The 27,701-nt window shown below is 35.4% G+C and overlaps 1 protein-coding gene across 1 annotated transcript; it reads left to right on the top strand.

Moving 5' to 3' along the window:
* Positions 1 to 7,219: 7,219 nt before the first annotated feature.
* LOC129261333 (TBC1 domain family member 19-like) lies at positions 7,220 to 25,396 on the top strand. The gene is made up of 5 exons (XM_054899400.2): positions 7,220 to 7,564; positions 10,696 to 10,825; positions 11,156 to 11,228; positions 20,256 to 20,377; positions 22,739 to 25,396. Exons 2-5 carry the CDS (start codon positions 10,718 to 10,720, stop codon positions 22,862 to 22,864), a joined length of 429 nt encoding a protein of 142 aa, XP_054755375.2. The 5' UTR covers positions 7,220 to 7,564; positions 10,696 to 10,717; the 3' UTR covers positions 22,865 to 25,396.
* The last annotated feature ends 2,305 nt before the right edge of the window (positions 25,397 to 27,701 follow it).

Below are 27,701 nucleotides of genomic sequence, written 5' to 3'. Positions count from 1 at the left end.
TTAAATATATATGTATATTATTCTGCTGCAAAAAGTTGTCAAAAAATTAAATGAGTCGTGAAAAGGGAATAGGAAAATACAAAAATATAGTTAATTTTAATTGGTACATTACAATTGCCCGAAGTATGGAATAAACATTATGAAGCCAGCGTTCCATAGAAGTGTGGTTTAATATTCTACTTTAGTCTAATAATAGACGAGGGCTAATTATCCGAATGCCACCCACTGAATATGGGGCGTGGAGTGTAGTGTTAATACAGGGACACTAGTGGAGTGTGTACAACAGTGGCGCCAGCGCCTATACTTTGACATTATGGAGGAGGCAAGTCTCCACATTGAGACGTAATTGTTCTTTCAAGATGGTTATCATGAAGTTCTTTAACGCATATAAGCATTATTTAATGCTCTTCATAATTCTTTGATTTTTGATGCCTTATTCCATTGTCATCTCTTTATCGTTATTTTTGTATTAGGTCTACTTGCATAAAATTCAAAGATATTTTTAGTTATCTTTTCAACCTCATAGTTTTACACGAAAATTAGGAAATTAAAATTATATCAATAGATTCATAGACTTTTAAAAACTTTTTTATGACAATGATTAATTTATGCACCGGCCCCGAGTCTGTCAGATCGTCACGCAAATGTGAACATGTATACGGACTCTTTATTCATTGCTTTTAGCCTACACCTCTTGCACTTGCACACACCGAGCACCATTTCGCTTACTTATTTAACCCGCCATATGCCATACATTGTTCTTTCATGTTTGACTCAACAAATTTACTGAATGCTGAAATCTTTTCACCCCAAAGTAAATACTATACAGCTAACGAATTCAATAATGCTTTCAACAAAACAGTTCCAAATTCTATTCCAGATTACTTTAGTTTAATGCACGTAAATATAAGAAGCTTACAGAAAAATTTTGATACGCTTTGCGAACTTTTATCCATTCTTGATACATTTCCATTTTCTATCATTGGTCTCACAGAGACTTGGTTGCATTCAACGTCACCTCCCATTCTCAATATCGATAACTACAAATTTCTCCACATTGATCGTAAAATTGGTAAGGGGGGCGGTGTCGCTTTCTCTATTCATAATGATTTGAATTTCAAATTAAGACATGATATTGAGCTGAAAAATATAGAATCCTTATTCATAGAAATTACTAATGCTAAAAATAAAAATAAAATAATCGGTGTTATTTATAGACCCCCAATCAGTTTAGCTGAAACATTTTTAAATGAATTGGAAGCCAGTCTTGATTCAATTTCGCGTGAAAACAAAGATATTTATATCATGGGTGACTTTAACATTGATCTATCATTTCCCTACAATACAATCGGTCAACATTTTACAAATCTATTATCATCTTTTGGACTTCAACATCTTATAAATAAACCAACTAGAATTACAAACATATCCAATACAATACTTGATAATATTTTTTCTAACGCACTTGATAATAACAATAATGGAATAATTTACTATGACATTTCAGACCATCTGCCTATTTTTGCAATGTATCCAAACGATAAACGCCAACTCAAGGCTACTGACAAATCATACACTATAATGCGAAGGAAAGAAACCCATCGTAATATTGAGTCATTGAAGGCAGATTTGGCTGAAGAATCTTGGCAAGATATTTATCTTGAACACAATGTTAATGACTCTTATGAAAGATTTTTGGACAAACTTCTTTATTATTACGAAAAAAATATGCCATTAATAAAATTTAAATCGAATAAAAAGAAGAGCAAACAACCTTGGATTACCCAAACTATAATCAAATCCATATTTACTAGAAATAGATTATATAAAATATCAATTAAATCGCCTACAACTGAAAATATAAATAAATACAAAAAATACCGCAATAAATTAACATCAGTTATACGCCAAGCTCGAAAATCCTACTTTTCTGATAAAATTGAAAATAATAAAGATAATAATTATACATAATGGAAATCTATAAAAGAAATTTTAGGTAAGAAAAAGGAAACATGTGATAACGTTAATTTCGTAGACAATGGTCAACAAATGCAAGACTCCTTCTTCAATAATATTGGCCCAAAACTAGCTTAAAAAATAACATCTAATGATGATGACTTTTCTGTATATTTAAACGATGTTCCAGAACATTCTTTATTTTTCAATCCAACAAATACTAACGAGATTTTAGAAATTGTTAGGTCCATGAAACCGACTAAATCCTGTGGGCATGATGGTATAAGTGTCTATCTTTTGAAAAAAATAATTTATTCTATAGCCTCCCCGCTTTCGCATATTTTCAATCGTTCTCTTTCTTGTGGTATTTTCCCCGATCTACTGAAAATTGCAAAAATAATTCCAATATACAAAAAAGATGATCCATGTCTTATCCCAAACTATCGTCCAATTTCTTTATTACCGGGTATCTCTAAAATACTTGAGAGAATAGTTTACAAGCGTTTATATTCTTTTTTGAACAGCAATAATTTACTGATTCCTAATCAATATGGTTTCAGAGATAATCATTCAACGGACCTTGCACTTTTGCAATTATGTGACAAAATTTATGATTCTTTATCTAAAAAGGAACACACTGTTGGTGTTTTTATGGATTTGTCGAAAGCATTCGAAACCATGGATCATCGCATTTTACTTTGTAAATTAATGAAATATGGAGTTAGGGGGGTGGTTCTCGCTTGGTTTAAAGATTACTTAAGCAATCGACGCCATTATGTTTGTTTTAAATCTAAATCATCTAATATTTGTACTTTAAAATGTGGAGTACCACAAGGATCTATTTTGGGTCCCTTGTTATTTTTGATTTATATGAATGACATTGTGAATGCATCTAGAATATTAACGTTTGTTTTATTTGCAGATGACACAAATGTATTCTATTCACACAAAGACTTAAATATACTTGCTCCAACACTTAATTTAGAATTGAAGAAATTATCAATGTGGTTTAGAGCTAATAAGCTCTCTTTAAATATAAAAAAACAAATTTTATGTATTTTCAACACATTCAAAGTAAACACAAGTTTCTCAACAACATTTTTATAGATGATATTCCCATCACGGAAAAACAAGAAACCACATTTTTAGGTGTTTTGATTGATTCAAATTTGACTTGGAACAGTCACATTCGCAATATTTGTATGTTGACATCCAGAGGGATAGGAATCTTATATAGATTGAAATATTATATCTCAAAAAAGTCATTATTTATGCTTTACAATTCATTCATCTTATCCCACTTATCTTACTGCAACATTGTTTGGGGGTATAGTAGTAAGTCAAGAATAGAAACGATATTCCGTCTTCAAAAAAAGGCACTTCGCATCTGTACACTTTCACATTACATTGCACACACTAATCCAATATTTCACAACTTAAAGACATTGAAAATTGAGGATATTAACACATACCAAATAGCCATATTTATGTTTAAATTTTCCACAAATACCATTCCAATTCCATTACGCAATTTTTTTTATCTATAACAAAGACATACATACTTATCCAACGCGTCATTCAACAGATATCCACTTAACCAACCCCAGAATCTTACTCACTCATAAAACAATTCGCCACCATGGTCCAGATATTTGGAATGCCTTGCCACATAACATCAAACAGTCCGCGTCTCTTTTTTCTTTTAAAGCTTCATTGAAAAAGTTTCTTATTTCTAAGTATTCTTAAATGTATCACCTGCACTCACCCACTAGCACTCACTCGCACTTAAAAAAAAACCACTTTATCTTGTCTCTCCCCATTAAAAATCTTAACTTTTATACTTTCTCTTTTGTGACATCATTTTATCGAATTCTATTTATAACCTATTATTACGGTTCCCATGTAGCCCTCCCTCATGGCTGCTATTGTTTCAAGCAGTTACCTGCTTATTATAGCTGGCCCCTGCATTTTTACCCACTTGACTATTTTACGTGCTTCATTTATGTATTTTTCAGCCTTATTCATTATTTATATTTTCGATTGTCACACAAAAATGTACTCATTTATGTCAGTGTTATTGTATCATTCTATTTTCATTTGTTGATTTATGAATAAAATGCAGAAACTCCTGCAAAAAAAATAATAATAATAATAGGGGTCGTCACCCCTGCTCCCTCCCCTCCTCCCACTACCCGGCCGTGTGATATTTTGAGTAGGCTACCCGTGGCAACAATACCCCCACCTCCCTCCCAGCATGCTATATGGGGCAGTGGCGTATAATGAACCCAAAACATTCATAAAAGCCCGAAGCGAGCCAAGCGAGCGAGCAAAAATTGTTGACCTTTAATCAAAAATCTATTTTTGTCATAAATTTCGACATAATCTTTAAAAAAAGTTATACAAATATAACACATTGATCTTTTTGTTTACTTCCCTTTCTTTCTTTTTCTCTCTATTTCTTGATCGTACAACTTTTGGGGTCTATGGCCCCCGAACCCACCCCTTATTGTGTACGCCAGTGATATGGGGATATATAGTACACTTATATGCCATCTACCATGTCTCGGCAATTACGGAGACGTGATTCATTTTTCGTATATAGGGCCCGTTATTAAATAATCTACAGGCTGTGCAAGTCCCATTAGTTATTATTCTAGCTTCGGGCAATACTTCAGTGATAAAATCGCTTATAAAGGCATCGTGATAAAAAAAAGTAGGCCTACATCATTTTGCACGAATAAGAGGTGCTAGAGGGAACTATTAATGATCAGTGTTGAGAAAAAAATAAAATATAATTCTCACAAAATATCATACAATGAAAGAAAACAAGCCGGATGCCAAATGTAAAGAAATTCAATAAAAAAAACTGAGGGCGTGAAAACAGTCATGAATAGTGGTAGATATTCTAATGACATAATCGACAAATATATTCATTTGATATTTATTTGGAACATGACTCGAGGTGTGGTGATTCATAAATCGCATTCTCACTTTCCCTTTCTTTCTGTTTTTTTCTCTGACCCTATTTATTCAATCTCTCAATCTTTTGTCTTACTGCTTTAAGTTAGCCTGTCTGCCCCCTCTCTCTCTCACTCTCTCATCAGTCGCACTCTATCTCATACCCCTCCTCCTCCCCCTGCCCTCTCTCTCTCTTCACGAATTATAAACCGCCTATGTTTCGTCAAAATTTTCTGTTTTTTTCTCAAAACAAATTAAGACTCGACGTCAGGATGAGTTTCCCATTCACTGATTAGCTGTTATTATGCAGAGCGCAAGGTTCAAATAGTTTATTATTGTTGTGTGTGTGTGTGTGTGTGGGGGGGGGGGTATACCGTGAACAACATACGGTGACACCAGGGGCCCGTCTTACAAAGAGTTGCGATTGATCCGATCCGCAAATATGGAAAGCCAGCAAAGTCAACATATGAAATGCATGTTTGTTCAAAAAAAATTCTAGATATGAATGTATAACCAAAAAGTAATTGATTTCTTGACAATTTGGTGTGTTTTCTTTTGTTTATAAAGGACATTTTGTAAATTTCCTGTAGAAAAAATTATGACACTGATGGATTTCCATAGAGTTACGATTGATTGGATCAATCGTAACTCTTTGTAACACGTGGCCCAGGTTTCTCTGACGGGGCATGGGCGTACAATCATTGATTTTTTGTTAAACATAGAATTTGTTTGAATATCTGGCGCATCTGTCCTCAAAACATTATTATGTTTCTACTTGTAGCTTCTTCTTTTCATACAAAGAGAATTAATAGTTGATTAAATTATGCCGAGTGAGTGCTTATTTGTTTCGCTCACTCGGGTTCAAAAGTGAAATTGTCACAAATTTAAGTTCCCTCTGGTTATTTTCTCTAATGATCAAAACACCCCCGCACCCCCGATACCGTGGCCTTGTCCTTGCCATATTATGTCACTGCCATTGAAGAGAAAAAATAGTAGGCCTATACAGCAGACCCTAGGAGGCGACCATAAAATTGAGTCTGACATACCCAATATCAGGCCTATATCCATCAGGCTTGTCCATATCGAACTATAGAGCAGAAAGTCACACTATACTGTGTAAACTCATCGAAATGTCATTACCACTGAGGAAATATAATAATTGGCCCGGCCATGGTCATCTGATTTCTGACATCAACCCTCTTCCAGTATACAATAAATTTCAGAATTATTCCATTAATTTTCGATGTGATATCAAATTTTCTCTGGGTAAGGTGTTTATTTAATTATTGATGCAATTCTATATGATGTATTGATATGACTTTTTAAACAAATCTTAATTGCAGTAAACGCCCTTTCTTAGGTGTAAACAGTGCACTTCGGTTCATTGCACTTTTTAATAACTATCCCTTTTTTGAAAATGATAACAAGTTTATCCCACTGTCCATCGAGGGATGATATAGCACTTGGAGATAGGAAAGGGTTTGATTGTAATGTTTTTTTTTTTTTTTTTTTTTTTTTTTCGGGGGGGGGGGCTATCTGGAAAGGAGGAGAAAGTTCTGAATTAATATGTAATTTTCCACATTTTTTCTCTCCTTTTTTGTCGGGGGGGGGGGGGGGGTTAATATCAGATGTTTTATGGTGCAAATTTTTTAGGTGAGAAACTGACACAAAAACAATTAATCTAATCCCACCATTCGTTTTGTTTTATTTGTTCATTTTCTATTTTTTTATTGACTTATTTTTATTTCATTTTTATTCAATTTAAAAACTTTTCAATCTATTTATTTCATTTTGTTGTTATTTTCATTATTATTATTAGGCCTATTTTTTTTTTTTTTTTTTTTGGGGGGGGGGTGATGCAGCTGTCAGCAAAATGTAGTTTATGATCGATTGAATAATTACAGGGAGCCTATATAGTATTATTAATGATGATAATAATGATGATAATAATAATATAATAAACATAATAACATTGATAATTCTAATAATCAAAGTGATGAAAAAGATAATATTAATTATAAATAATATCAATATTGTAAAGTGCTCTAAAAATAAATCATTTATTCATGCAAGAAATGAAGAAGGTTCATGTTAATCTATTAATCAACACGGGAATACTTGACAAATTACAAATCCATATATATTTACATTTCACTTTATATTGTTTGTAATGAAATATTATTGTTATACCGAGGTTTTTTTACCTGACTGCAAAGAAAGCACGAATGCCTGTGCGCAATGGCATTTGGGTCCTCTCCGATTGAGGGACCTGGTAATGACTAATGAGGGTAATGCCTTATCAAAGGGCACTAGCGCACCACTTGGGAATCGAACCCGGGTCACCGGAATCCGAAACCCCGCTCTACCGACTGAGATATCGCGCCTCCCGTAAATCCTTGTGTGTGCATTGAATTCATCTATCTAAGAAATGATACCTTTGTAAACTTGTTGATTATTTGTTGTTTTTGTGTTCAAAAGAATCAAAAATTTATTATAAAGAATTTTGACAGGTGTAAAAATTGCATGTTGGTTTAGTTGCGCATGCGCTGTCAATTGCCATAGCAGACTGTAAACTATAACCAGTGGCAGTGTTTTTGTCGACCGACGGCCGACCAGATATTTATCCCTAGCATTAGTCCAAGAATATTTGGTGAGTAATAGAACTCATATTTTAAGGGAAATAATTACACGACAACTGCTAACGAAGTAAATGAAGGAAGATCCACAGAACAGTGTACTAATATTAGTTTGTTCGTCAATTCAGTGTCTGTCAATTCGTTGAGCCCCACATACTGACATTGGTGTACGTATGCTATGCACTAACCCAGGCCATGGTCTCGTAACCCAGAGAGCTCCCGCCCGCGCAGCGGGCGGGAGCCCAGAAGCTTACCGTGTATTTTACCATTGTCACCGGACTAGGGTGATTTATGGTCTAAATATTTCTCCAAATGAATTGTGAAAACGGAAAGTATACAATTACCACGATTATATGGATGAAGGTCTAACGAGTGGCAGATTCCTGACATCTGGGCACAGTCTGGAACCTCAAAAAAACGAAAAGTTCTCTCCTTCTACCCAGTCTCGATCGGCCATTTTGTTACGATTTTTAACAAAAATGGCCGATCGAGACGGGGTAGAAGGAGAGAACTTTTTGTTTTTTTGAGGTTCCAGACTGTGCCCAGATGTCAGGAATCTGCCACTCGTTAGACCTTCATCCATATAATCGTGGTAATTGTATACTTTCTGTTTTCACAATTCATTTGGAGAAATATTTAGACCATAAATCACCCTAGTCCGGTGACAATGGTAAAATACACGGTAAGCTTCTGGGCTCCCGCCCGCTGCGCGGGCGGGAGCTCTCTGGGTTAATGGTCTCGGAGCTTCGGCCCGCGAGCCCAGGGGCCGATTGCACGAAAGGGTCCTTCCAAGGACCATCTTTCGTGTCGCCCATCTTTTATGATGCGCTGTATGCGGGATTTTTCTAAAATATATCATAAACAAATGAAATTTGTTAGCTAGCTTTTTAATCGATTTGTATACAATTTCCTGATATATCACATCATTTTAATTTTATATAAACAAAGATTTTGTTTACTTCAACAGATGAATAAAATGTGTTTGCAGGTAATTTATTTAAAATGTGTTTTACATGGCGCATCATAATAAATGGGCGACACGAAAGACGGTCCTTGGAAAGACCCTTTCGTGCAATCGGCCCCAGGACTCGTCCGTGTAGTCGGACATATGCTCTCCATAATGGGTAGAATGGGGTCGCAATAGCGCTCCAAATAAAAGGGGAAATATGAATTATGCACTTACCTCGATTATATGGATGAATGTCTATCGTGAGATACAGAATCCTGACATCGAGGGCGAGGCACAAACTGGACCCTCAAAAAAAGGAAAAAAAAGTTACAACTTAGAGACTTAGAGTCCTCTGTCGCGTTCGTTCTCGCCTCTGTATTGATCGGCCGTTTTGTTTTCAATTTTGACAGCTCCCTGGGTTAGCTATGCACTTGCTCACTGCACTGCAACTGCACACACCACTCTAGGCGACACCCCCATACTTACCTGTGTTGAGAAAATGGGACTCCACTCACGCGCATTTGGGCCGGCCTAGCTTAGAACCACTCATTCAATGAACAAGTTATGATATAACCTTGTTCTCAGTTTAATACATCTCCATGTGTTGCAAAATAAGGGTAGCAATATTTTGCTTATTTTCTCTTTTTCTTTGAGACAAATGCTTGATTTTGTACACTGTCTGTTTCCAATACAGCTATTCATCATATAACTTGACTCTTAAGTAAATTTGATTCTTTAAATTATTTTTTCTTAATTAAAAATAGAGATTGAAAAATGAACATTTTCTTACCATATTAGAGGGCGTACACAAAAATATGCCTAAAATTTAAATTTTTGAGCACTCTGGTGAATACAAAAATTATTCCCTGGTTACTAATGAAAAATAAATTTCAACTGTATGGAAATTAGTAATTTTGGTCACAAAAGTGACATTTTGATGATTTTTTAAAGTGTGTGCTGTGTACAGCATTTGCATATCATAGTCCTACCTGTAAATTCCCCCACAGGCAGGATGGTTGCAGTGAACAAGTGCTTAGAACTACCGGTAACTATAATGAATAAATTAATAATGGTTAATCGGTACTCACCGGTTCTTTTGTTGTATTTTCTGCCAAATTCCCACGGTTTGTCCCGACTCTTGCGACAAGCCTTGTTGCAGTAGACAGCTGCACATTCTTTTTTATTTATAAATAGAGCGCCCCTTACGATAGTTGTTAACAACACGGCCAAATCGTTAGGTTTTTTGCACAGTGCTCTAGGCGTTTTTTCTGTTTTATTTTTTATTTTTTATACAGATTTTGTTCAATATCGTCTTTTACCTCAAGTATTAGATCGATATCACGGAGTAGGACTATTTTTAATTGTAGAGATGTATAAAATATCTTATTCTATTTTATATTTTGTATTAAATAATACATTTAAAGTAGGATAACATGGGCAATATTTAAATTTTCACTCAATCATGAAAGGAAAAGGAACAGACCAGCATACAACTTGTATTTAGGGAGTAATATCACTTAATACTTTGGTGAAGGAAACACAAACCGGTTTTTGTGGTATTGTCGCCTATGAGGTCCATAGCCTACATGTTAATGTTAGGACCTCGTTGGTACTAGGAGTGACTCACACAGGTACGAGGTTAGTATGCTATACTGTGACTTCGCATTTGATCACAGGCATTGTGTAGCATGAGGATAGGCTGTGATCCATGCATGAGAAATTGTTATTGTTCATTTTGATCTTTTTCCACATCCTTATAAGTAATAGCTAGTATAGAACTCAGATTTAATTTACATTCTGGTTTAAAGTTGTGGTCTAATTATGGCTTACCGATTGTGGCACAAATCTCTGTTAGTAAATGTTCAATTATCAACTCATTTGACACTTAGAGCATTCATGACTGTCTGTGGGTGATAATTGAAATATTTTTTTCTTTTCATGAAAGCAAGGGGAAACAAAATACGTAGAAACATAAGAAATACACATTATTAACAGATAAAGATTTTTTTTGCTTCCCATAATTTTAGCACAGATTTAGACTGGTCTACGTTAATCGGACTTCACAATACGGCTATTGCATATGATTATTGATATGATATTATTACGCTGTAGCTGAGACACCACAAAATAATAGACTTATCATTTCTATAAAGTGAATATGCCTTTTCTTTTTCTCTATTTCTACTGATAATGCAGATTTGGCAGATACTGTATTGAGATGGCAGACATCAATTATTCTGCTGGGGATGTAGGTGCGATCCTCCCTCAGATCGTCAGGGAACTCCAGAAAACAACTTTGCATTCGCAACTCAAACAGGCAGCACAGGTAATATGCAGAGAGGTTTTATAGTTTAAGACTTTGTTGATCTTTGACCGCTTTTCTCTAGGGGCATACATGTATACGTCGCTAATTGATAAAGATAAAATGCCATGGGATATGAATCAAACAACCTATTACATGTTTTTAAGAAAATATTTTGTTTCAAAGTTAGTTTTGGCTTTATCATGCCAATTTTGCTGAAATATCCTATTTCTATGGTTAGAAATCACACATTTTATATCTTTGTATAATACAGTTGACATTTGGGTGCCATATTTTTCATGTACATGTATCACTATCAGTATGGAATGTGTATGTTTTTTGTTGTTTTTTCAGGTGATTGCTGCAATGCCCGATATAAATATTTCTGACTTAGAATTCACAGTGCCTGAAAAACTTACAGATACAGGTAAGCAAAAACAAATCCAAATTATGTATTATTTTTGTTTGATACATGTTTGTTCACTCAAATATTAGAAGAATGCTATGTTCATTGTATTTCAGAATAAGTGCCCGTGTTCCAAACAGGAGGCCATTTCCATTACTTACGCATGCAAGTCTTATGCACACACATCCAAAGTAGTTATCACTATTCTGTGATACAGTCATTGGAAAGAGTAAAAATCTCCTGGTATAGCGAATCGCTTGAAACCTTGCATTTGTACGACTGCCTATTTTTATGAGATTTATTTAATTTCAGATTAGCCATGTGCCCTGGCCAAGTAACTAAAGTCCAATTAGAGAATTCATAATTCAACAGGTTATTACTTTCATTAACAGCCATTGATGTGAGAAAGGAGGCACACATCAGGGCCCCATCTTACAAAGAGTTACGATTGTTCCAATCAATCTTAACTATGGAAATCCTTTAGTGTCATAATTTTTTCTACAGGAAATTTGCTAACTGTCCTTTGTAAACAAAGGAAAACACACCAAATTGTCAAGAAATCAATGAATTTATGGATATATATTCATATCTAGAAAAGGTTTTAAACAAACACGCATTTTATATGTTGACTTTGCTGGTTTTCCATAGTTTGGATTGATTGGATCAATTGCAACTCTTTGTAAGACAGGGCCCAGGTTGTAATACGTATTAATGGGTCATATTATCTAGATGGCCTCTGTAACGCATGCTTCAAAAGTGGACTGAGGACTTCCCCTGAGGTGGCTCACTGTACATGTAGGTGTAACGTCCTGGACTGACGCCGGCTCAGACTGAGTCCACCTCTGGATGTGCTTTGAAGCCGGCATGAGTCCGGCCTCAGTCCCACAATTATGTAATTCACCAAAGTGGACTCGGGCCGGCTTAAAGGCGGAAGTGACAAAATAGCGACCGAAATTTATTGCTACGTATAAACATAAAAAAACAATTCACAATGTTTACATTTAATATCCTTGAGGTGACGTCTGTCACGTTAGTAGGTGATATATTGCCAGCCAGCCCAAGTGTAGACATACAACTGCAGGCCCTCGACCAAGTGTAACAGGGGTATAATGACTATGAGGCGATTCAAAATTGCTGGCGTGAAGGTGGCTCCAAAGCTGGTGTCGGGGCCGGCTTTGAACCCGACGTATATATGTAACAGGCCTATGAGCATATATAGGAACCTATCTAGTCAGCAAGTATGAGCTATTTCCTGTGTGTGTTTATACAGAGAATCCTAATTCAAGTCCCGGGGGGGGGGGGGGGGGGCGTGGCGTCATATATATTGCTGTACACATGCGTGACCAAACAACACGTTTAAAGGGGTGTTTTTCAGTTTTGGACGCGGGCCGCGCGTGCACTCGTTAAGGGTATAAAAAACAACGGTTTTCAAGAAAAGGGTGGTTTTGAAAGACTGGTCAATGGTCAGTCGCACGGTCAAACATATTTTGATTTTTTATTTCCAAAGCTTTTTTTTTAAAGACTAGCCAAACGTGTTTAGGTTATGTTTTTTCCCTAAGCTTTTTCCCTGAGGTCATATTCTGGCAACAACTTATTTAGGGCCAAATTGTGTAAATAAAGCCAGCGAAACTTGTTTAGGGAGTTATTTTGCACACAGAGAAAGAAACTTGTTGAGGGGGTGTTTGGAAATAATTTGTTGGTCACGCATATGAACAGCAATAAATTTGACTGCCCCCCCCCCCCGGATTCAAGTTCAAGCACGATGATTTGAGAAGTTCCTACAAATGTCTATACTAACACCAAATTTTACATGAATTGGACGATGGTGGTCCAGGGCCAAATGAGTACACAATTGATCCAAAAGTCTGATTCATAACTTTGTGGAACTCGGCAAATATCCACTTTATTTCAGTTGGGCTAATATAAAATAGGTATTTGTACAGTCACAGCTTTACCCCCATTGACCAATCCCCACCAAATATCGGCTGTTGATGTTATTCAGCATGCTTCGCCGAGAAACAAGATAGCAAGAGAAAACACAGAAATGCAAGCAAGAATTTGTAATTTCATCGCCTTGTTAGGTACTCTATATTAAAGATAATTCAGAAATCAATATTCTTTTTTGTGTATTGCTAATGTTAAAGATAGGCCTACTGCAAAGATCTGAGTATTGTATATTATGAGCAATATCTTTTGGGGGTTTTCAAGGTGCATTACTGTTCAGATATTATGCTCCTGGTTAATAATTTAATACATTTTCAAAAATATTTTTTATATTTCTTGATATAAAAAAAAAATTAATAGATGTGCACTTTAATATGGTTTGCACACGTTTTTTCTTGGGCCAGGGTCAATATTCGGGACTGCATTGTACATTTAAATGTCAACTTAATGAGTTTTTAAAAGTATTTTGCAAAATAAAAACAAGTAGCAAGTCTACTAGTCTGGTATTCCTATATTCCCCATGGCTCATGCCCACATAACAACTTGTCCACAGTATGAAGATAGGGGAATGATTGCATAGACATTGATTAATTACTGGGAATAGTACATCAAAGGGATCTGCCACACCCGGATAATTCAGCCATGGTTTTACAATGTTGATAAAAGTATGGCTGTGGCAAGCTCTGTATATACACTCTATGGCAAGCTACATGTATTTTGAATTTGAAAATAGCCTTAAAAACGGACATACTGAAGCTTTTTAACATGCACTCATCGGAGTAAAATCGCATGAATGACTAAAAACGCTAGAGCAAAACAAGAATTATACTTGCTTTTGTAGCGCTGCGCAATACCTCTCTATCAGAAGTCTCTAAAGTGCTCTACAATGTAAAATGCAGCATTACCCTGGCTTTAGCTGAGCTACTGTTAAACGCTCAAGCGTTTCAAGGTATGAATTCCTGCCAGGTACCCATTTACACAGGTCTGTCCATGTACCTTCACTTGGGTTGAGTGCAGCACAATGTGGATCAATTTCTTGCTGAAGGAAACTATGCTATGGTGTTGATTCGAACAAAAGGCTCTTGTGTTTTTAAAGGCTGGCAATTACTCCACTGGGCCACAATGCTCCATCATTTATTTCTTGGTATTCCTTCCTTGCTTTTGTCTTAATGAAGTAGTATTCTTGATGTGTACAATTAATTTCTCGATAACAGTATTTTGTTTTGTCATGTTAAGAAATGGCAATTCTTCATATAATAAAAAAAAAATAATAATAAGAATAGTAAGTTCTTGTATACCGCATAACACATTATGAATACCGGTAACGTCTCTACATGTATGTGCTTCCAAAGGACTTGGATATTATTACCCTGGCTGTAGCTCAAGCAGCTTTCCAGCGCTCAGCATTTCAAGGAATAAATTCCTGCCAGGTACCCATTTACCTCACCTGGGTTGAGTGTAGCACAATGTGGATTAATTTCTTGCTGAAGGAAACTACGCCATGGCTGGGATTTGAACCCACAACCCTCTGTTTCAAAGTCCGGAGACTAATCCACTGGGCCACAATGCTCCACATGATAAATGATAAAATGGCTTGCCATACATGCATGTCCTACATTGGATAAATCATCCAGCGTGACAGCCCCTTAAAAATTGAATGCATTGGATTTGGTCCATCAATAACTAAAGAAATAGCATCTGCATCCAGAATGAGCAATTGATTCAATTCCATTATATGTACGATTATTAACAAATGTGACAGCTTTCCTTTTACACACAAGAAGATGAGATAATTTCTACATTCATCATGTTATATGAGCACCCAGCAGAAGCGGATACCAGCGCTCTATACGAACCCATCATCATCGTCATATTTCAAAGATGTCTGTCACAACTGTCTGTGAGTGGCTCTATACATCATACAAGAAATGTAGTTCAGTGGCAGCGGAATACTTTCTTAGGTACAGACAGTGTGAAGAAAACTTTTGTTATGAGACTTATTCAGAACTTTAGTTGTACAAGACATCAAACTCTCTGTTAAAGCTGCAATTACATGTAATATGTAGAATGTACCTGTATGTATTTTGGATTATTTGGAACACTTTCAAATCTGAAATTTGGTTGTGATTACTGACACATAACAGCCAAAACAAATTGAAATGATCACATCATGTTGATTATCATATTCTCCTCACATATTTGTGCATGTGTTGAGCAGTTTGTACTCGTGCACAATTTGGATGATTCGGTTGGCTCAAAAGCCTTCTAGTACTCATTGACACCAGGGATGAATAAAAATAAGGGCAAAAGGAAATGATGAGTTCTGAAAATCATTCAGATTTCTATTTGTTATTCCCATTTTGAATTTTAAAGGTATTTATTTGACCTAAATCCTCTTGTTATAAATCAACGATATACAAAAATCCAATATTTGGAAAATAACATTGAGCAAAAAAAAAAGTAAAACTGTTCTAGTTGCCGAAGATAGAAACATTTGAAGTACGGTAGTATATCCCTGCTTGATTCCACGGGGAAATTGCTCAGACAAGGTACAGGCAGGAAGGAAGCGACTCGATTGCTGCCTGTAATACGATTGGGGTATAGATGGAATGTAAGTTGTCTTGCTCCAATAAATAAGAGTTTGAGATATCTGCACTAGCAGAGGGGTCAGGAGTGTGATTGGAATTTCAAGTTGCAAGAGTAGAATCAACAGATAGAGAGGAATAAAAGAAAAAAAGAAACAACTTCAACACTGCATTGCGAAATGATTCCAATCGGAAATTGAGGTCATATAGAAAGTAGTTTCGGAAAAAAAACACTCTCCTTATATTACATTTCGAGAGAAAAAAAAGATCTATGCATTTTCCGAAATTGCAAATCAGCTGAGATGCTGAGCTAGACCATAAGCCTGCAAGAGGCGTGTGCTTAGCTGGATTTCCTGAGGACTGTTAAAATAAACAAAGATCTGATCCCTACTTGGCTTTAATACATCTAGCCAAGTATTTTCATAAAGAAATATACTTATGTACTGTAGTTTGCTATCACAAGGGCTCTGGTAATATGGAAAGGCCACAGTGCTTAAAAATGCTAAGTACTGTATCATCATGGATGGCAAACATAAAGAAATGGTAATTAATTTCATGAAATATGCATTAGGATTACTTGTCTTTGCACGTGTGGGTGCTAATCTGCTCACATACGTAATTGAAGAGCTTACATGTAATTCCAAAAAACAAAAAAGGAAATTTTGTTTTCATCAGATTTTCCATGTGTGTGATCTTCTCGGATGTATATTTATTTGCAAAGGTTATGGCAGATTCACATTTTGCCTACGATGACTGTACGGTGAGTCGAAAACAGGCGTTTTTATAATTTTTGTACAAGGTTTACATGTGGTTCGTACAGAAATCCATAAAACTGCTGTATACGACCCATAAGGGAAATGTAACTGCAGCATAAATTTCATTAGTGATACATGTACATGTAGGATAATTGGCATGAAAGTAAAAACACAATCTTGCATTGTCCAACTTAATAAATTGAAAGTATCAGTGTGAGATTTTTTTTCTTATTGTTATTTTAGTTCAATATCCATATGATCACCATGGCACTGTCTGCACAAAGCATGTGTATAAATTATAAAGCAAAATAAAAAAAATCAACCCTTAAAGGTCAAGTCCACCCCAGAAAAATGTTGATTTGAATAAATAGAGAAAAATCTAACAAGCATAATGCTGAAATCTTGACCAAAATTGGTTGTAAAATAAGAAAGTTATGACATTTTAAAGTTTTGCTTATTTTTCACGAAACAGTTACATGTGTATGCACAACTCAGTGACATGCAAAAATATGACAGTCGATGATGTTGATCACTCACTTTTTCTTTTGTTTTCAATTGTTTGAATTATACAATATTTCATTTTTTATAGATTTTATAATAAGGGCCTACTTGACTGAACTATACAGTATTACATGTATTACAATATATTCATATTTCATATAATAAAATACAAAAGAAATAGTGAGTAGATGACGTCATCAGTCTTCTCATTTGCATACTGACCAGGATGTGCATATAACTTTTTTGTGAAATTAAGCGAAAGTTTAAAATGTCATAACTTTCTATTTTACATCCGATTTTGATGAAGTTTTCAGTGTTATGCTCGTTGGATTTTTCTCTTTTTATTTATTAGAATTTTTCATTGTGATGGAATTGCCCTTTAATATAGTCCGCTCCTAATTGAAGGCGTTGTGGCCTTGATGCATAAATTTTTCTATTAATGGTAACTCTATCATCATAGGGTGACTACCCTTGTAATGCTGATTAACAGCCAATCAAAATCCAGGATTCCATACAAGTTACTGATACATGAATGGCAACGTTACCATATTGGTAACTTTTCCCTGATTTGCTTTGTATGATGATAACACCATACTGTGTACTCTGCTATAAAAATCTTGATGTGTTTGCCATTTCCGTTAAAACTTAAGAAAGTGTAGAGTCTTCTCAAATAATTTATGTAATACATGTACATGTATACCGTACTTTTGACTCTCCAAAGTAAATACAGTATTAAAAGTTTTGAGTTCAAAATATTGAGCTACATGTTTGTCCCTGGGCCTGAAGACACAAGATGTTCTATTTCTTTTATTAAAAAAAGAACACATGAAGTTGAACTTTTGACATGTAACAAATTCCTTGAATTGGCTTTGAGCGATTTGGAATATTGTAACAGTGTATTTATGTAAGTTCCCATTCGTATTTTGTAAAACACGCTCTTTAGAAATTTGAAATGCAATTACTTAGTGTAATTCAATTTTTTTGTTAATAGCTGTGTCAGTACTCTGCCATATAATGCTTTAGGCAGACGGGTGAAACAAACACCTTTCAACTATTGTTGTCTTCATGACCGAAATCTAACTTGTAAATGATTGGAAAATAATTTTCATGCTCACCCTGGAGATTTTTGTTTACCTGTTAAAGGATAAGTTCATCCTGAAGTCAAGATTTTTTCGAGCAGGAATATAAGTTTAAAATCCAACGAATATTAATAGATAAAACCGTGTTTTTCATTTTGTGACATGTCAATTTTTTCCTTAAACTTATACATCCCCCCCCCCCAAAAAAAAATATAATGTTTATTGCTTGACTATACATACCCTGTACATACACTGACAATACAACTCAAATGAAAACCATTGTAAAAGAAACAAGATGAATAATTATGATAGTGTTTTGAAGTCATATTAAAATGGAATAATCCAAAATTCAAAATTATTCCATAGAAAGAAGACAACTCAGATAAATATGCATAAAAGGGAAAGTGCGAACAAAATTGAAATTTGGTATATTATAAACTAAGAAAGAACAAGTTGTTTACAGACGCTAGAAAACAGCATTTACATACATGTAGGCTCAGTTTCTAGTAATGTAAACATGGTGCCGAATTAATAAAGACAAGCTCTAAATTCTTTCCACCAGCTAAAATGTAGAGTAAAATAAAATAAAAGTGAACAGAAAATGATATAATGAAAAGGGGATTTCAACAGAAGTAATGAACAAGCTCCAGCACCTACATGTACATGTATCATATGTTGAATACAATTTTTCATAGCAACTCCTGTTTTATTCAGATATCTCATGAAGAATTACAATTGATAATTCCTTACATTGGCATCAAACAATGCAAAGAAAAGTCATTTTCATCCTGTGATCTTGATAATACCTTTATTAGTAATCCTGATCATGTACTTTGCAAATTTGATGATATTTGAATCCGTATTTTTTTTATTTCTCATTCAAGAAAAGCAAAATGTCTTCTTTGTAAACTTCTAAGTAGTAGTGCATCCTATCTTTTGTAGAACTTTCAATGCCTACATGTACATGTACAGCTCTGAAATGGATAAACCTAGTGGGATAAGACAAGGGATTTTTATTCCATGAATTTTTAACTCAGAAAGCATATACATGTATTTAGCGGTTGATGTTTTTTATCGGCATGAATGAGATTAGTTTGTGGATAGTATATGTATGTGATTTGCATGAAGTTATAGAAAATATTACAATGAAAAAAAATATATATACAGTCCTACAGGTACAGTATTACCTCCTCTTTTTAATAAGTAAAAGAATTGCTCCCCCCCCAAAAAAAAAAAGCCATGTCAATTACCTAGACCACATTTTACAAAGCATATTTAAAAGTAATTTTCTTCTACAGCTAAGTTGAATTGAGCCTAGATGTTGAATAGATTTATTTAACCTCAAGATATTCAACTTAGGTATATTTACCTCCATGTAAAACCTGAGTAGAAACTTTATCTTAAATTTTATATCAAAGTCTAAAGGATCGGTAATGTTTTTATTTCTGATTGGAGTTTAATAGTATGTAAATGAACTTTATGGCCCAAATTCACAAAGGTGGTTATTAAAACCATTGGTTGATCCCATAGTTTATGCATATTTCCTGTATAAATTATGCTTATTTACCGCGTATATTAAAAAATGTCCAATGCTGATGCACGCTTTTGTCAAAGTGCCCTAAATTGACGCCTCTTGCCATGGTTAAGTACTATCAGGAAATCTGCATAAACCATGGGTTCAGCTAATTAATGGCTTTGAAAACCAACTTTGTGAATTTGGGCCAATGACAGCAGTATACAGTACCATAATAGCAGTTTTCAATTAACTCATGACAAACTTCAATAATAGAGATGCTTTTGGTAATTGTTCCATTATCTGTAAAATATTTGGGAAATATTTCACTTTTTCAGTAGCTTTGTCCCTATGCAAAATTATTTATAAAGCACTAAAGAGTTCCTATATCATTTCCATAAATTTGAATGGAGATAATGTTGTTGTTAAGCTTTATACGGTGCATATCATTCAGCAGTGAATATTTGTGCCAAATATAAAAGAGTAGGCCTACTGTTGATTGCCTTACTCACAGGCATGTATTGTAAGTATTGAGGTCAGGCATTGAACCCTGGACTTTCATGTGTCTCAGGTGGCTTTAAAAAATCACTAAGCCACGGCACCTCAGTATTGCAAAAATATTGATTACTTTTCCATACTTTTCATTTTTTTTTTGGTTGCTTTTTTTGTAGGATGGGAACAGAAACTTCACAATGCAGTTTACAGACACCTTAGACACTACAAACCCATGCCTCACCCAGACACACCCCAAGAACAAATGAAGGAATCTTTGGCGTACATTCGAAGAGCACAGGTATGGAACCATTACTGATTGGGCAACCCACTGTATTTAGATTGATTGATATAGATTGATACTATTGTCTTTGTCAAGTGGCTTTGAAAAGTACATTCCCAAATAAACACATGAAGAAAACTTTCTAGTAAAGAGCCACAGCTATGGCACCAACTAGGGGCTTCTCAATAGTTTATTTAAGACATAAATGGGGTTGCCTATTATAGAGAAGTTAAAACACTTGTCTGAAAGACTATAGGTCTGAGTCAGTTGGCTGTGAATAGTAACGTGATCTCATGTAGGACAATGAACATTCAACATTACTCAAGTGGGCTAATGAGAATCGGTGAATCAGCGAAATTTCTGCCAAGTGGTCAAAACCACAACAACCCTTCCTCCACTCTGTAGGTACCCTTTACAAGTTTGCCCAGAGCCCACTTGGTTCTCAGGTGCTAATGAATTCAAATTAAGCTCAATTATGTGTCGATGGAAACCGTACACCATTTGCCAGGCTCTGGAAGCGAAAGCGAAGTGCTACGAGGCAATTTCAGTGGAAATTCTGCAATAGTTAGATGGGTAGCCAGCAGTCTGTTCAGTTTGGTTTGAGACTGGTCAAACACAATCAATCTACATACATGGACACGTCACAGCAAGGAACAAGATTATTTGGGGGTGATTTTGCCTCAGTAATGCTCAAAAGAGCCCCCAAACTTCCCATTCGCTACAACGTTTAAAGCTTATCAACGTTGCAGATTTTAGACAGTTATTAGCTTTTGAAAAATAGCCCTGCTTAAAAACAAAATGACTGCATCATGGTCTTGTGGTTTCGACTCAAGACATTCAATCATAGGGTCATGGGTTTGAGCCCCAACCATGGCTTTTTTCCTTTAGCAAGAAATTAACCTACATTGTCCTGTTCTCGACCCAGGTGAGTAGAGGTACACTGTACTCGTAAATGTGAAATCGACAGTGTGGAAAATGGACCATTTGATTTTGTATCTTCAACTCTGTACATGTAGGCTTAAGACGAGTATCTATTTTTGCCCTTTGATTGTTCGCCAGGGCAAAAGAAACTGGATAGTTCAAACAATCAAGATTCCTGGGTTATTAGAAATTATAAAAAGTTCCCTATTTACACATGACCTACAAGTGGTCTCACATAATGAGCGAGCTTTAAACTCAGTCGAGCGTCACATCAACACAGCCAAATGATGCACAACCACTGGCACGGCCGCATTGTTGTATTTTGAAATGAAATTGAATTATTAAAATTTAATCATTTAATTCTAGCATAAATGTCATTTGTTATCTTGCAGTTTGTTTTCAAATATTATAGCCATGTACTTGTGATAATCAAATGTCTCAAATCAGTTTACTCATTTGGCAAACATTTGATTAGTGTATAAAGTAGTATTCGGTTGTCTATTGTTGGTAAAATGATCGAAAGCATCAATGGTTTGAGTTTTACTCCCAGTCTCCCAGGCAAAGTTCAATTTAATTTAGGCATTCCCACATAATCAATTCATTCAAAGTGATAAAATAGGAGCTAACTCATCCAAGTACAGTATGATTGAAAATATTAACCTTTGCTGGTTTTTCAGGTTAGGATGAGTTTGAGTGAGGTATGGGGTTACACCATTTATTATTCAACATGGTTTTTAGTTCTTCGGTGCACGAGGCAAATTGAACTCTAACCACGTGCAAGAAAATGTAGTGTACTATTAAAATCATGAATCTGTCTTCCTCTTTTCAAACTTATCTGTTTTTGTCTTTGTCTCTTGCCTCTCATTCTTTCTCTCTCTCTGTTTTCTTCTCCTTTGAATTTACATTGTATTGTTTGAAAGGCTTGTTTATCAATTGTCACTATTCTGAGTGTTGTGGCCCAGTGGATTAGTTTTCTGACTTCCAAACAGAGGGTCGTGGGTTCAAATCCCAGCCATGGCTTAATTTCATTCAGCAAGAAATTGATCCACATTGTGCTGCACTCAACCCAGATTACATGTAGGTGAAAGGGTTAATGTACATGTACCAGGAATTTATTCCTTAAAAAGCTTGTGCACTGTACAAGGCTCACCAGGCAATGCAAGCAACGGTATGCAAAGTCCCTTTGAAAGTGCCTATAGCGACTTTTTTCACTCAACATGATCTTCTCCTCCTCCTCCACCTCCTCCTTCTTCTTCTTCTTCTTTTTCTCATCTTCGCCCTTCTCCTCCTTGTACTTCTTCTTTTTCTTTTCCTCCTCCTCCTCGCCCTTCTCCTCCTTGTACTTCTTCTTTTTATTACTATTGGTATTATTACATTATTATTATTATTATTATTAGTAGTAGTAGTAGTAGTAGTAGTATTACTATTATCATTATCTCCATTTTGTCTTTCCTACAGTCTACCTGGGAGAAACGGATCTTGAAAAGTCTCAACAGCATGTGTACAGAACTCTCCATTCCATTGGCAAGAAAGGTAAATAATCAAGTAATCCTTCTGGGATCTGTTTTAATAGTCAGTTTTTAATTCTAGAACCACAATCAATAAATCAAAACTTAAGCACAAGCCACACCTACATGTACATGTATTCTAGGCACGCTTTTAATGACACTATTTGTGACCATCCACCCCACAACAATAAGTCACTCAAAATGAATTTTGAGATTTTTATTGTGTAATAGGAAAAGCAAATCCTAAGGTTTAAAATGATATGTAACTTGTTAAAATTGACCAACGATAACCCACATAAGTACTTTTGAGAAGAAACTCTGAAAGAGCTTCATAGAATAAGGCTTTAGTTGGGGTTCACTCGAGCATGAGATGAACAACATGTGCAATCTCAATGAAACTTCCAAGCAGTCCCTGAAACACTTGTGTCTAAAAAAAACAACTCTTGTATCTTTTCATTTATTCAACTTAACTGATTCAAATTTTGACACTACATGTAAGCAGAAGAATTACTCTTTCAGATTTGTCAGTTCCAGATTTTTTTTTTGGAAGACTATAGAATTACTATTTTTTTGCTATTTACAGAGAATCTTCCCTGGTGACATATTGATGGTTTTGATTGGCTGCTCACATTTTGAAGAAAAAACACCCCAACACTTTCACAATTCTTGTTAAGATTTTGAAATTCATAAGTTTAATCTGAAGTGTATTGATAACACCCTCTTCTGATTTGGAGCATCTTCAATCCACCCGCAATCACACCGCAGAATAATGACTTTGAAATTCACAATCATTAAACATTCTTCAGATCTATGAATGCACTTCTAATTATGGCTGCCCTGATGGTACATGTATTTCAACTTCCGTGGGGACCCTCTTATGTTTGCCCACCAAATTTGTGCTACCCATTCATGGAAGCCTGTTCTCATCAGCTTAAGATTTTAAGTAGTAGATGGGGAGTATTTCATGAAGGTGAGGTGAATGGGTATCCGGTAGGAATTCCTTGAATGCTCAAGTACATACATTTGTAGGTAGCAGAGCTAAGCCTGGGTAATAATAGCAGGGCCCGCTGGGAGACCAGTTTTCGGAACTGAAGTGGCTACCCTGGGTAAATTACCATTATTATTCATGGGCCACCAATTCTTTCATGTATTTGGACTGATTAAAATGCTGCTTTGTTCTTTAAATCCTGTCTTATTATCTAATCTTTTTCTAATGCATTTGGGTCCCCTCTCAAAATTTTCTCGTGATTTTTTAAAGAAGTTCTGAGGCTGGTTTCATAAAACTAATGAAGTCATTTGTTTTCATTGGCTGATAGTAAACTTGTTACAAAATTGTGCATTTTTAAAATAAGTCTTTATGAAACAGGGACGATGAAAACCCACTCGTATCAGGAAGGACAAGGCTGTTCTGTTATTCTTGAACTAAAAATTCCAGAAAAAACATGCATGCATAATATGAGAACACATGCAGCATAATAACATTAAAGAACTGCAGACATGCTTTTAATACAGTCTTTCTTTGTTAGAATAATAGACATATAATAGTGATTTTTTTTCAGTAAAGTTGTCTTCAGTTGTGTAGGCAACTAGTATTTTAGTGCTCTACAAATTTGGAATTGGATTGAATGGAACTATAACAAATTCCTTTTGTTCTCAAGGCATGTATACATGTATATGCATGTGATCATGAATTATTAAAGCTGTGAATTTTCATGCTTTTTTTAACGATTTTTTTTTAATTCCACCATGTTACTTACGGTGGCCATGATTTATGACAGCTTTAGATTTTTCTCAACATGACTTCTCCCAGGTCCGTAACAAATCCTTGCCCTTTCTTTTCTTTCAATTCAGTACTCCCTTTTGTTTTATTTTGTCTCGCCTGAACAAAGTTCGGCAGAAACCTACATAATCACTTTCCTGAATAGTCCGTTGGTCTGTTAGTCTGTTCCAAAATGTTAAAGTTTTTGTTCAACTTGCTCTCATTTCTTTATTTTTTCAGCAATTATATTCATACTAAGTACAGATCATTGGGTAATACCCCATGTGACCCCTTGAGAATGATGGGGTAAAAGGTCAACTATTAAAGGGTTAAAAGGTCAAATGATATGAGGTCATGTTCATCCTTTTTTGAAGTTTTTGTTCAACCTTAATCACATTTCTTTATTTCTGCACCAATGTTGTTCATACTTGGTATATGATCCTTGGGTAATACCCCATGTGGCCTAACTTGAATGATGTGGTCAAAGGTCATGTAGGGGTCAACAGATCAAATTATATGAGGTCATGTCCATCCTTTTTTTATTTTTTTTGTGCGCAACTCATTCTCATTTCTTCATTTCTGTATTAATGTTGATCTCACTTGCTTCAAATGATCCTTGGAAAATGCCACATGTGTTTTGTTGAGGATCATGGGGACAAAGGTCATCTAGGGTTATAAAGGTTTTTTTTTTAACTGCTTTCATTTCTTTATTTCTGCATCAATTGTGTTTACCCTTGGTATAAATGATCCTTGGGTAATTCATGAGAATGTGTGGTCAAAGGCCATCTTGATTTGATTGCAAAATCAGGCAAAATATGGCAAAATCAGGCCACTTCATGAGCTCAGACCAAACAAAAAAATAATAAAAAAAATAATGTAATTCTGTAAGTTTAGTTTAGTTTGTCTTTAAGGCAACTTTCAGACACGAGGTGAGGAGGTGCCTGGGATAGTAGATTACGGGAGTGTTTCCACAAAGATTAAAGTACGACTTAGAGTCACAATTAATGCTGTAGTTGCGTTGGGTATAAAAGGTATTACTGCATTGGTCAGATCATGCAAAGAGGACACGCACTACTGCGTATTGATCAATTAGATTTCGCGTTGCATTTCAGATACATGTTGGGCGTCGGCAATTAAGTGCGATTTATTAAAGTCATATTTAAGTCTTTGTGAAACACCCCCAGAAATTAAATTTGCTTTCAGAGGTTAAACACTAACTGATAGCAAGGATTCTTGCAGGTTGTGCATTGTTAGTGAAAAATTTGTGTCGTGTCCTTGTTGTACTTTTTTATTTGTGTATTCTTGGATATCACTAGACATAACCCTGAAGATTGCATTTGAGGGTAGAGGGGGAGAAAAGGAAGGGATTGAGTGGGGAAAAGGAAGGGAAAGGGTGTGGGGGGTTGTTTTTTAAGCAACAGAGGACAAGGGCATTGCCCCCAATTTGTTTTAAAAACTGCTAATTGTATAAAAGCCCCCATACATGTACATGTATATACATGTAGGCCTACTGTATGTTTTCAATTGAAAGTTCAGTTTGGAAAGAATCCTCCTTCAAGATGCGATATGTAGCTGGCCTGATTCTCTGTCTCTTGGCACATGGAGGGCTATTTTAAAAAGAGTTTTTTTTTAAACCATTTTGCCATTATGACAACTCTTATGGAATCATGCATTGTCATTGGCTCTTGAGACATGTCACCATAGAAGTTGTCATATTGCAAAGTTACAACATACCCTGGAAAAAATTGTTGCCTACCTGCATAGTTTCTTGGAAAATATAATTTGGAATGATTATCCCAGACCCCTAGCCTTTTGAAGTACCTTTCCCCGTTTATCCTGGTTGTGCTTTGGCTGTAATGTAATACTCATGGATGTTTTGGGGGCTATCATTACTTTCTCCGGGGGGGGGGGGGGGGGGGTATGTCCCTGATGCCCCCATGATTAAACCTTGGGTGCTCCTTTTTGGTGAAATTGACATGCAAACAAGAAAGTGATCTTCATTTAAGTCCAAAATTCAAGGTTGTGTGCATTCCTACGTGCCACGCTAATGTTGTGACAAGCATCTCTTTTTCAACTTGATTTGATAATCTCGATCTCCCTGACGGACGAATGAATTGTGCTTTACGTTTTTTTTAAAGGCAAGTCCACTCTACAAAAAGTTGCTTTGAATAAAAAGAAAAATAATGAAATTAGCATAATTCTGGAAAATTTCATCGAAATCAGATGTAAAATAAAAAAAATGGTGATATCTTAGAATTCTGTGGTGTTTTCGCACACAATTATGGATATCAAAGTGATATGCAGACAAGAGTATATTGTAATGAAATACAAAAGAAATTGTAAGTGGGAGATGTCATCAGTCCCTCATTATCAAACTGAAAAGGGTGTGCATATATATTATTGTTTTGTGAAATTATAGCGCACCTTTAATATGTCATAACGTTCTTATTTTACATCAAACACTGATGAGATTTTGAATGTAATGCTTGTTTCATTTTCTCTATTTATTAATACACATAACAACTTTTTAATACTACTACTAATAATAATGAAATATATAGCACTTTATACATTGGTTTCTATTAGCGCTTTACATTGTAATAATTTGTGTGTATCACCCCAGTCATAGGATCCATCACTATTCCACACATAAAGTGCACCATCTCCACTCCCTGGGAAGTATCCCGGCCAGGCAACCATTTATCGGTTCACACATGCCAATTTAATCACATTGACTTTCACATCCTACCCAGTACCCATTCAACACATGGGTGGAGAGTGACAAATGTGGATAAGTGGCTTGCCAAAGGACATTAGTGCCAGATGGGATTCGAACCCTCGACCCTTGCTTTAATAGTCAAGTAACTGAACCACTACACCACGACACATCCACTATATGGGGTGGACTTTCTCTTTAAAGGGCTCTATCATGAGCTTGGATTGATGGCTTGACTGCTGTTTGTTCTCTTCTGGAGGATATATTGAAAGGTGCAGCATTCATCAGTTAGAATATTGAAATTCAATCGGGTTTTATTAAAACATTCAAGAAAGAGTCTGAAGACCTACATGTACATGTAACACAGCAAGTGTACAATTGATAAATATCAAAACAGATACAATGAATGTATAAAAAATACTTTAGTGCATGAGCAAT

The sequence above is a fragment of the Lytechinus pictus genome, chromosome 5 (genome assembly GCF_037042905.1).
Source record: "Lytechinus pictus isolate F3 Inbred chromosome 5, Lp3.0, whole genome shotgun sequence".
Classification (NCBI taxonomy): Eukaryota; Metazoa; Echinodermata; class Echinoidea; order Temnopleuroida; family Toxopneustidae; genus Lytechinus; species Lytechinus pictus.
Note: the sequence above shows the minus strand (reverse complement) of the source record. Positions and strands in the feature narration are given on the sequence as shown.

What these genes read in the sequence shown, in the direction of transcription:
- LOC129261333 (XM_054899400.2), top strand. Translation starts at nt 10,718, where the DNA reads ATGGCAGACATCAATTATTCTGCTGGGGATGTAGGTGCGATCCTCCCT. An exon ending in AACTCAAACAGGCAGCACAG is followed by an intron (nt 10,826 to 11,155) that starts GTAATATGCAGA and finishes TTGTTTTTTCAG; the next exon opens with GTGATTGCTGCAATGCCCGA. An exon ending in TGAAAAACTTACAGATACAG is followed by an intron (nt 11,229 to 20,255) that starts GTAAGCAAAAAC and finishes CTTTTTTTGTAG; the next exon opens with GATGGGAACAGAAACTTCAC.